Genomic DNA, 11,730 nt, shown 5'->3' with positions numbered 1-11,730 from the left:
CGGCGGTCGCCAGATGGCTGCGTCTGCAGCAGGACTGCCCCAAGTCCAAACGAGCTAGCATCAGCTGAGACAAGTGGTGGCATACGACGGGTTGTACTTGGCCATACACCTATCGGATGTCAGTATCTCCTCTCCCTCACCTTGAGAAATGCGACCTCTTGTTCATGCTGCCATCCAACTTGAAGACTTGTTGAGGAAGGCTCTGATTGGAGCGGTTATGTCAGAGATGTGTGGCAAGAACCTAGCCAGATGATTGACTATCCCAAGAAGACGCCTGACACTTGCAACGTCTTTTGGAGCTTCCATGGTCTTGATGGCTGCAAGCTTGCCTGGGTCCGGGCTGATGCCTTGTGCGGACACAATTATTCCAAGGAATGGTACTTCCGACATACCGAATAAGCATTTGTTCTTGTTCAGTGTGACCCCAGCCTCGGCAAGACGGGACAGAACCTGGTTCAGTCGGACATCATGTTCCTCTCGAGTGCGTCCGAAGACCAGTATATCGTCAATCATATTTGCTACCCCTTCCTGTCCTTCAAGAATTCTGGCCATCTGCTTTTGAAAATACTCAGTCGCTGAGGTAATGCCAAATGGAAGGCGGCAGAAGCAGTATCGGCCGAATGGGGTTATAAAGGTCGTGAGCTCCTGCGAATCCGCAGTCAGTTTCACTTGGTGGAAACTTGCTGTTGCGTCCAACTTGTAGAACACCGTTGCGTCACCAATAAGCCCGAGGACTTGTTCAACCGTAGGGAGGATGTGGCCTTCTCGAAGTACGACTTGATTTAGCTTGATTTTGATTTTAACACAAAGACGGTAATCTCCTGACACTTTAGGGACCACCATCAGTCCAGAACACCATGGCGTTGGACTGTCGACGCGGCGTATCACTCCGTCATTCTCGAGCTTGTTGAGCTCACGCCTTACGGTTTCGTGTAATGGGATGGGAATGCGACGAGGCACGCTGAGGGCGAATGGTGTAGCGTCAGGCTTCAAGTGAATTTGATATTCCTCCTTGAGGGTGCCACGTCCGCGGAACAGTTTGGCATGAAGTGATGCCTCAGGTGCCTGTACCCCGCCAAGGAATTTCACGACATCGAGGGCTTGTATAGCCGGCAGTCCCAAAAGAGGGACAGAGTGATTCAATGACTAAGAGTCGCTGCGAGGACGTCTTTCCGCGCCAATGGAGTTGGGCTGCAGTATATGAACCAAGAAACCGCAACGGTTGACCTCCGGGTCCGATAAGTACAGTGTCAACTTATCCAGCTTGACTGGAAGCTTGGGGAAGTCATCGGGTGTAGCTGAGACCTCGGCTCCGCAGTCAACTTTAAATTGCGTCGTGTAGTCGTCCACGGGGACGTCCACTTGGCCCTCGCCCCGACGGTACTAAGGTGAATGGAGCCGACTTTTTGCTCCGATTTCCGCGAGCGACAAACTTCCGCGAAGTGCCCCTTCTTTTTACAAAAGTTCCAGAGAGAGCTGCGTGCCAGGCATTGCGTGCGAGGATGAGACGCGCGGCCACAGAATCCGCATCTGGGCTAGCCACCCTATCTGGGCGACTCTGCATTGTGACGGTCGAAAGAAGGCTTCGCGTTCCGGTGATGGCGAACAGACTTCTGCATCTTCGTAGCGTCCATTTGCAAAGCGCAGGAGGCATTGGCTGGGGCTATTATAACTAGTGCCAGCTTGCAACTGCTGCTTTTCTTTTTCCGCGTTTTCCGCCTGGCGTGCTTGCGTCCAAGCCTCCCTCAAAGTGAGTTTAGCGTTTCGGCAGAGCAGGTCTGAAAGACGCGAGTCGCGAAAGCCGACGACGAATCTGTCGCGTACTAGCCTTTCTTCAACTTGCGCTGAAGGATAGGCGCAGCGTTTCACCAACCTGTATAATTCGGCATAGTACACATCGACGCTCTCGCCTGGCTGCTGTACGCGTCTGTGAAAACGCGATGACTCGTAGAGCTCATTACTAGGATGCACGAAGTGCTCGGTAAAACTGTCGACACCAGTCTTGTAGGAAGTGAGGGACGCAGCATCAAGCGAGAATGTATCGAGGAGCGGACGCGCTTCGGGGCCCATGCAATATAAGAGCGAGCGCACCTGTGTTGCTTCTGGTGCATTCTTGAGTCCCGATATTGCGGCGTAGTCCTCAAAGCGGCTTTTCCACGTCGGCCAGGTCCCAGCGTTGCCGAAGTCGAACGGTTCCGGCGTTTGAAGGTTGACGCCCATCCATTTCGGGCTGGATTGCTCGGTAGACATGGTAGGGACAATGGCTAAGCGCGACGTCGGTACTCGATCCCACTTCTGACACCATGTAGTGTTATCAGTTCGCCGGGGACGGTATCCAAGTCATAGCCTGAGCGCTTGAGGAGCCCGTAATGAGACAGCCGGTCGACATTAAACCCAAATAACAACTGTCTTTATTCTGCTTAGCACAAACGCTTCACAGCTAAGAGGGGGCGCCACTCCCCAACACAATAGTAGCGACCTCTACACCCTCCTTGTCTTTTGTTCAGTGCACTAGTTATTACCTCCATTGGGGCCAGTCCTCCTAGTGGTTACGTGTCATATTCTGAGTCAACAACAAGAACGACAACGACAGCAGAGGTATGGATGTTTGTCTCGCCACATCAATTTATGTCTTGTATCTGCGTTTGCTGTCGTTTTTGTAGCCAGTGTCGCTCACGCGTTTTTGCTGCGCACAGAACGGCGTGTTATTGTACGACAGCTCGATGCGTCTTGAACGCGAGCGACCGCGGGTATTGCTATGGTCTCGCTACACAGTTCCATCGGCCCATTGCGATTCTGTTTCGCTGTGAAGGCCTCAGTGCGGGGCAATTCACTTTCACTTCCTGGATGATCGCACGACTCGTGGCGAAACACTATATTTTGACAATTTATGTGCTCTGACTGGTTTCAAGCTGCAAAAAAAAAAAAAAAGTACCATTTGTTGTTAACGCGTCCTTCCATCAACTTGCATTTCCTACACGCTTTTCCAAAGTTTACTACAATTTCCACGGTTCGGCATTTGTTCTCGCTAACGTACACTGGGTGGCGGCGTCTAGAGTATCTTATGCGCACCGAGTGCTCAAACTCATTCTTGTTCACTATAAGCATTCTATACACCGGCAGCAGCGCCACATCACATAGCCTAGCAAGCGGCGAAATATCATAGCTTGTAGGAGACGCTACGCGTTATTCACAATGCCTTCTAATGGTCGGTGCAGCAACAAATACAGGGTGCTTTTTTTTTTTAGATTGTACAGATGTTTTATAAAAAGGCTATGAGCGTAACGAACGCGACATTTTTTGTAGAGGAGTTCCTACGCGAGACGGGTATAATTTGCCTCTAACAACGTACGTGAGCTTATAAGATTAATTAACGAAAATTCGTGCAGTGCAGTGCAGTAAAAATGTGGGCGGGTATATAATTATAGTACGGCACATAATATCACTACAGTGCCTCTCTCTCTCTCTCTCTCTCTCTCTCTCTATATATATATATATATATATATATATATATATATATATATATATATATATATATATATATAACTTGTTCTTGGAGTTGCTGGGACAACGCTTTCTGCTGTGGGCTGTCTGATGGTGAAGTCCACGTCTGAGTTTCCTGAGAAGCCACTTCTAAAGCTGCCACCCATGTGGCGTCGTGCTGAGTGGACATTTATGTTTGTTGGCAATGCGTGACATCTGGTGCCCCCGATGCTTCTGCAATGTCAGTGCATGGTTTGTTGAGGTTGTGGGATGTCGCGTCTGCTGAAGGACGAATCCCAGCATAAAAACGTACCACTGTTTATTCGATTAGCAACGGCAGCGGACGAGCATACCAACGCTACGCTCGCCTCGGAGGCGGTATAAAAATGAGCCCCTTCGAAGCAGGCCAGCCTGTTTTATTGCGATAGCAATTATATGGACACTCCAAAGCAGATTTCTGCCGTCGGCGTCGCCGTCGCCGTTGCCGTCGCCGTCGCCGTCGCCGTGAGGTTCCGTATGACGTCAATGGAGATGAAATCGTCGCCGCGCGCCGCCGAACGCTGTATGTGCGAGTGAAAGGGCGCGAGGGACGCGCGCTTTCACGGGGAGTGAACGCACGGCGGAGAACAAACGCGCGTTCTGTGCCGTGCTCCATTAAGGGCTGCAGAAGTAGGCGTCTCTTTCCTCCTTTACAATCACCATATATGTAGATCAATCGCGCCTTCTTCTGATGCACGAAAGGCCGTGGCGGGGGGGGGGGGGGGAGGGGGGGGGGAAGGGAGCGGACGTTTAGCTGCGGCACCAAGTGCCTATTTATATCAGACGCTCCGTCAACAGTCACCAACGCCGCACGCATTTTGTGCGAACGCGGGCAAAACGCCGACGGCGTCGACAACAGTTCTGCGTGTTGCCGGTGCTGCTGCATGTCCAAGTTTATACAGCTGATAAAGCTACTATCATTACTCCGTATAGCTCTCTACAAATTTGCTATCGCAATTGATGCTTCGCCTTTCAAGCGAAACTGCGACAACTTTTTTTATAGCAGCCGTCGGTGACGTATACCTCGGGAGACGCTGCGGTGGTGACGCGGTGCGGAGAAGCGGTGCGGAAAAGCAGTGCGGTCGGAGACGCTCAGAGTGCGTCTCCCCCCCCCCCCCCCCTCGATGCGTCTGTCTCTCTGCGCATCGAAATATGCACAGTGTGTCGCCAGAAGGTCTTGTATACGCAAAAGAGTTTGAAATATTCAAAGCTGTTTGAACTCTTAGTGTGAGTTGTTCATCCGCTGCTTCCATGTGAAAAGAGCACATGTTGATGGTGGTTTCCTTCTCACCTATTGTCGGATAGCAAGTCGGCTTCGATTCATCACAATTATCAATAGTATCACTTGAGATGCGCCGTTGTTTTGCAGCCGTGAAAGTGTCACGTGACGCGAAACCTGGTGGTGGGCCATGCGTACAAGACAACGGTGTGAACGCGTCAGATGGTTCAGGGACATGATTCGTGTCGAGAGCGTAGATGGTGAAGGTGGATCTGTGGTAGTCATCATCATGCTAGGTGTGCCTTTGTGCGTCGTCCTCTCGCGAGGATCATGACATGGAAAACTCGCAGACGGTCTTCTCATATTAGCCCCTGTTTGGCACTGATGATGCTTACTAAGTGGAGGCTGCAGGTGACTGCAGCGACACGGTTGCAATCTCTCTAGCTGTTGGGTATTGGAGGGATCTGAAACGTATACGTAAAATCGACTGATCATCTCTTGTTTTAACACGAAAGTGTTTTATGCCGGGGTCCACCAAGACTTCACTGACGTATTTCCGTCACGGAAATACGTCAGCTTACAATGTACACGAACATAATACAAAGAAAGAAACCAGAAGAAAAGTTCCACAAACATGCAAAATCTGGAAATCGAACCCACGACCTCTCGGTCCGCGACGATAGATCGCCGAGCGTTTAACCCATTGCGCCACAAACGCATTTGCAGAGAGCTACACAGACGCGCCTTATATATCTAACACTCCTCCGTGTACCCGCGCTCTTGCTCGGGGCGGTGCCGCCGCCTACGAGCAGAAAAGAGAAGTACTGCATTATGACACTAACGCGCACCGACAGTGAACGCTTCGGTGGTCTCAGCACTACGACGCCTCGATGCCAGCATTCGAAGGGACGCTGGCATCAAGAAGCACTACCAACGCCAGGTGGCGTTCACCGTACTCAGCACAGCGGAGCGTGGCCTCCACAATTAGCTCTGAAAATGTTTCTGAAGTTGATCGCGGAGGCTGCAATTACGACGCGCTGTACGCGCTGATTTGACTCGGTGACGATTCAGTTACGTGCTTTGTCTTGCGCGTTGTATTAGTGTGTCAGTTACGTGCTTCGTCTTTCGCGTTGTGCTAGCGTGTGCAGCGTAGTGCAGCTTCCATATGCACGACGGTTGCTCATGGTCATCGACGTTGGTAGTCGTGATGGAGGAGACTTGCCACCAGGCGTCAGCGTGGGTGCATCAACGCCTAAGGGCGCTTTAGCCACAAAACACCAATAGACATTATATATCAATGTGCAATAAACATTACACTACTTCTGTGAAGACACGTTTCACTTTCGTGTTCTATACCGATTCCTATATAAGAGGGATCAACCACATTTTTACTGGGGTATCACACGCCAAAACCATGATGTGAGGCATGCCGTAGTGGGGGACTCCGGATTAATTTTGACCACCAGGGGATCCTTAACGTGTCCCCAATGCACGGGACATGGGCGTTTTTGCATTTCGCCCCCATCGAAATGCCGCTGCCACAGTCGGGATTTCATCCCGTGACCTCGTGCTTAGCAACGCAACACCATAGTCGCTAAGCCACCGCGGCGGGTAGGGATCTTTGAATGCTATCGTGTTCCACTCTTAGAGACGAAGCTTAAACGTCCTCCAATTTTTATTGCGATAGCTAGTATGTGGACACTCCAAGTGCATTTCTACCGTTGCCGTGAGGTTCGGTATAAAGTCCAACAGCGACAAAATCATCACCGCGTGCCGTAAGCTGTGTGTGCGATTGAAAGCGTACGAGGGTGAACCGGCAATCGCGGCTCAATGTAGTGAACGCTAGGGAGGAAGGTAGGCCGGAAGGGCGCGGTCTTCTTACACGCGCGAAGCACGGCGACGAGGCGACGGAGAAGGGGAATGCGCTCTGCTCCATAGGATGCTGCTGACAGTGTGGCCGCGCGGGCGCCGTATCTTGAAACCGATCTGCGATGTGGGCGAAGTGCATCCGCCGACTGCCAATAGCCCCATGTTCTCTGTGCTTTCGATGTTTAGTTTGCGTTGAAGCGAGACGAGAGACAGCATGAAGATGAATTTGTCCGCTGCTGCTGGCGCGCTTTCTCACTCCGGCATTTTCGGTCATCGAGCGAGATGTGTTCATGTTTACCTGTGCGCGCGTGACACTGTGCGTGACACTATTTAGTTAGTAAGCGAATGATTACAACTTTATACAGCCCATTAAACTACTATCCTTGCTTCGTAAAGCTCTCTACTAATTTGCTATCGCAATCGATGCTTCGCCTTTCGGGTGAAACTGCGACTTTTTATTTTCCCCCACAATTCGTTGTTTCCAAAGATGTGAGTGAAGTAGAAACGAAATGCCTCACCGGTGACGTAATCATTGAAGTTAGTGACAATATCCCATTTCGACCATGATACAGCGGATGCGTGGAGCTCGATGAGGTGGAACCAGTCTTCCACGGGCCCATCATCCACTGATCCGGTGTATTTGGGTATGTCCAAGGCGTGCGGTGATGCGGTCATGATGCTTGTCGGTGTAGGTGGGGAATCTCTGCGCTTGGGGTTCAGGGAGTGCTGTTAAATGCTTGCATAATGATGTGAGACCGATGCTGCTAGGCCTGCCAGGTCTTGTTCCTGTCGACTTGGGTGACACGAGCAGGATATATATATATATATATATATATATATATATATATATATATATATATATATATATTATAAATGCGGAAAAAAAGCACTGCGACGAGAAAAGAAGCACTGTATGGTTCTGTAAATGTCAATACGTATACGGACAGTCTACAACTATATCTCTATTTTCATGGGCAGGAGCTGTTCCGGCTGAGAGGAAAACAAACAAAAAGGAGAAACCCTCCGAAAATGATTCGATTCTGCCCAACCTGCGCCAACATGCTTTACGTGGACAAAGGCGAGGATGGTTTCCACTTCGCCTGCCACACCTGCCCGTTCGTGTACTACATCAAGAGTTGCGTGCGCACCCGCGTCTACCCTCGCCTCAAGGACGTCGACGAGGTGCTGGGAGGCGCCTCCGCCTGGCAGAACGTCGACTCGACCGAGGAGCAGTGCCCCAAGTGCGGACACGAGCGCGCCTACTTCATGCAGATCCAGACGCGTTCAGCGGACGAACCCATGACCACGTTCTACAAGTGCTGCAGTCCGCAGTGCGGCCACCAGTGGAAGGAGTGAACTGGCCCATCACGCATCTACGTCAGCCACTGCAGGGGTCTGCGCATGCGCAGGATACCATGGCCCCTGTAGTTCTTGCGTATGCAAGCCGTTTGCGTCCCTTAATCTAAAGCACTCTATTCCCTCGCACCATTTTTTTTTAATTCTTGGGTAGCATGGAAACGCGGACAGTGCAAGAGCACATGTGCCTTAATTGAAAGAAATGAGAAATAAATTTGCGTAAGAAAAATGATAAAATCAATAAAATCCGCCAGTGCGTCTTCAATGTTACTTCCTTTCTGTGTGTGTGTCCTCTTCGCGGCAAATATGTATTTCAGCTCTCTGGACAGGTGCTGTGGATGTGTTTCAATAAGAAAGCTAAGCGGACGGCGGCCCATCCTTAAGAGTCGTTCCATATCTGACGAAGTCTACAGAAAAGACAGATTCGCGTTGACAGCTTAAGCAGAGTGCTTGAAAAAGCAACGGTAAGGTCGCTTGCGCTCAGGAAGCCGTAGTTATGCGCTCGTTGTGCTTTTCATATACAGGGTGTTTTTCTTGTAGCTGCACCAAATTTTTAAAAATTGCCCGTGGCAGGCAGCACATTTCTAACCCTTTTACTAAATCACTCGATCAATTGTCCGACCACTACTTCTACGAGAAATCAAAATGCTTAATTGAATGAATAACATAAATGCGCTAACTTCCCCATTAATTATTTTACGGCACATATTGCAATTTACCAATTGTAGCCGGTGTGTTCGCAATGCGTATCTGCTTGAAACGGCGTAGCCCCTGGACGCAAAATTTGAGAAAAGAACGGAGAAGTTCCATTCATTCGGTCTAAACTGTTTCAAAAGAAGTCGCGCGGCTGCACTACGCTCCCCATGAGGCAGCGAAGCCACGACCAACGTTGGCCACGACGGGCGCTGCCGCCAGATCGCGTTGGTGCGCGGAGAAGCGTCATCTTTGAAATTCGAGCGCCGCGGCATTCCGTTCGAGCAGCAGTGATTGGAGCGGCCGTACCACGGTTGTTGGTGCGGGGCGGGATTTTTGAACTTGTCCTAGCATGCAATTACTGCTCAAATCCTTGTCCCTTCCTCGCGCACATTTCAAGTATCTCTGACGAGCCTCTTCTTCCACTTCAGCTCTCAAACCTCTGTTTTTTTGCCGAATTCAAACAGCCCAACAATCTGAGCGCGCTTACCTTTTTTTTTTTTTCTTCTTCTTCTTTCACATGCCAGTGCATCAACCAAATTGCACTATAACTGAATCTCATCAGAAAGAGAAATAAAATGCTGCAGTCTCGTCGCATGCAGTTCTGTTCAGTACGTTGGTGCTGTTAACATACCTGTATGACTTCAGTCGACAACGATGCTGTGGGTTGCATACGCCGTTCTCCAGGCCTTTATTTTACCGCGTATCCGCCATGGTAGCTTAGCTCGAGGTCGCGGGTTCGCTTCCGAATGCAAAGACGCTCGAGTACCGTGCATTGAGATGCACGGTAATGAACTCCGGATGATCAAAGTAATTCCGGAATCCCCCGCTACGGCTTGCATCATAATGAGATTGTGATTTTGGCACGTATTTAGGCACCAAATATTTGAATGAGATTTAGTGATGTTGCACAGCCAATTGGCGTAAAGCTTTCATCGATGCTTCCGCAGACAAGCAAACATCGCGCAAACGCAACAAAGGTGTCATGGTTTCATATATATACATGTATGTAAAGAGTTCCAGTATACCTTCAGGAAGTCGCCGAAGCGCTTCCACCAAGAATTGCAACCCGAGATTCGAATTCTAGGCGACGTTCTCCCCATTTCTCGCTCAGTTGCAGTGAATTAAGCCATAGATCTAGAACCGATATCATATATACTGGACAGATGGAGCATTCAGTCCTGTCTCTGATTCTGGTTCTATATAGCTATAATTCGTAGACGGTGTTTCAGAGATGCACTTTCACTGCATCTAATACTCACTAGACCGTGTGCTCTATCCAAACAAACAAACGACAAAATGTCACGCCGTCGTGATGCCTCGAAGCTGTCACTGGCGTCTCTCTCCATTCGTGAGATTCGCAGAATCATCTTGGGGCCAACTAACACAAGCTTTCTGGTTTTCGCGTTAGTGTTTTAGTGTTTCCAGTTTAACGAAATAATTTAAGGATCCGATTGACTTTGTTAAATCGAGGCTTAACTTATATATACTTCATAGTTAACCGACTCGCTATACAGAACGCATTGACTCGAGCGCTGTTGCAGCTGGTCGCGCTTTGCCTCAGCCACTAAACCTTAGAATGGATATCATACGCATCCTCACACTCAGCGGCTCTTTGCACTCGTGTACATACATTCCCATGCACTACCGCACACACGCACCGACGCCACGTTCATGTTTGGTCGCACTAATCAGCACTCACTCACACACGTGAGAAATGGGAGAGAGGGAGAGTCCGTTCGTCTTTAATAATGAATTAATGAAATGGCGGAGAGGCGCCTATAGCCAGCATTTAAAAGCAGGGTGTTTTCGCACATCGCTAAGAAATCAATAAATGCCGAAGACCGCGAAAAAAAATATTTATAAACTCCCGTATTCTGTTTTAAACAATGCAAACTAAATGTGGCTACTGCATCAACGAATAATTTATGTTTAGAAGAATGTCGTCTCGCGGCGAACTTTGAAATGCGAAAAATTAGGGAGTTCTAGAGTTAAGGGTCCCAAAGTTTACTAAAGAACGCAAATTAGGTATACGATAGGTGGCGTGCAAAATTTGATGTTTATGACCTGTTGCCGGCTACACAATTGCTTCCGGCGGATGCAACCTGCAAACGCGTGGCCTTCGAGATAAGTTTGTGTGGCCCAGAGAGAGCCGGCGGGGGGGGGGGGGGGGGGGGGTATTAATTTGGACGCAGGTGCGGCGTTAGGCTTTGGGAATGCAAAGCCGCTCGGGGACATTAATTCTAAAGCCCCCTAATTCTAACTTCGACGATCAGCGCACGTGAAACGGAGATGCAAAATACATACGCTTATCACAGCGCCGAAAAACGCAGTAAAAATAATCCGTGTGATAACAATTTCATGCAAAATAAAAAGTTGCTGATGTGTTTCTGACGCTCTTTAATGAACATGTGACATTCACATTGATATCATTTCGTATACACGCCAAATTCCTGAGACAATCGCGCAGATTACGTTTTATACGTCTGATAATAGGGTTCCCATGACGCGCTTTTGTATTTCATTGTCTCATCTGCGCTTGTATGCCTGCTTGTACGATATATAGTTATATAGTCTCTTGTTTTTTTGTGTGTGTGTGTGTGTGTTTCTGTGTGCTGTTGTGAATTAATTGCTTTGATTGCAATTTCATTTTGGGTTGAACTGCTCCGGTGCCGTCCACTTCCCAATACCACTCTTACCTGCACCTTGCTCCATCACGTTATGGATAATAATCGTCCTATTGCCTTTATTAAATAAACATTGGCAATCAAAAGAAATAAACAAACACGGAGGTTAATTTTTTCAGGTACGCTTCGTTCCAGTGTTTCTCAGCGATAGACCTTTCGAATATACCTCTTGATCTAATTAAAACTTGACTCCTTCTGTCAGCTACATATGGATACCGTTTCCATTTCCGCAGGGCCAGCTGTTTCTCCTGGGGTACTTCGACTTTGTGCCCTCCCTCTTACGAACTGGTTGACTCTTGGCATTAATACCTTTCTCATGCTACCTCAGTCATGTCTTCTTTATTCGTAGCATGTTTCTTTCCACCGTGAAGGAGCGCTAGAATT

At 49.0% G+C, this 11,730-nt stretch overlaps 1 protein-coding gene across 1 annotated transcript; it reads left to right on the top strand.

Annotated features, from left to right (window-relative positions):
- The first annotated feature begins 2,400 nt into the window (after positions 1–2,400).
- Positions 2,401–8,266, top strand: LOC119462666 (DNA-directed RNA polymerase III subunit RPC10-like). Its single transcript, XM_037723974.2, has 2 exons — positions 2,401–2,598; positions 7,589–8,266. The coding sequence occupies exon 2, from the start codon at positions 7,640–7,642 to the stop codon at positions 7,964–7,966; it is 327 nt and encodes a 108-aa protein (XP_037579902.1). The 5' UTR covers positions 2,401–2,598; positions 7,589–7,639; the 3' UTR covers positions 7,967–8,266.
- The last annotated feature ends 3,464 nt before the right edge of the window (positions 8,267–11,730 follow it).

Source organism: Dermacentor silvarum, chromosome 8 (genome assembly GCF_013339745.2).
Source record: "Dermacentor silvarum isolate Dsil-2018 chromosome 8, BIME_Dsil_1.4, whole genome shotgun sequence".
NCBI lineage: Eukaryota > Metazoa > Arthropoda > Arachnida > Ixodida > Ixodidae > Dermacentor > Dermacentor silvarum.
The sequence above is the reverse complement of the archived record's forward strand: the minus strand, read 5'-3'. Positions and strand labels throughout refer to the sequence as shown.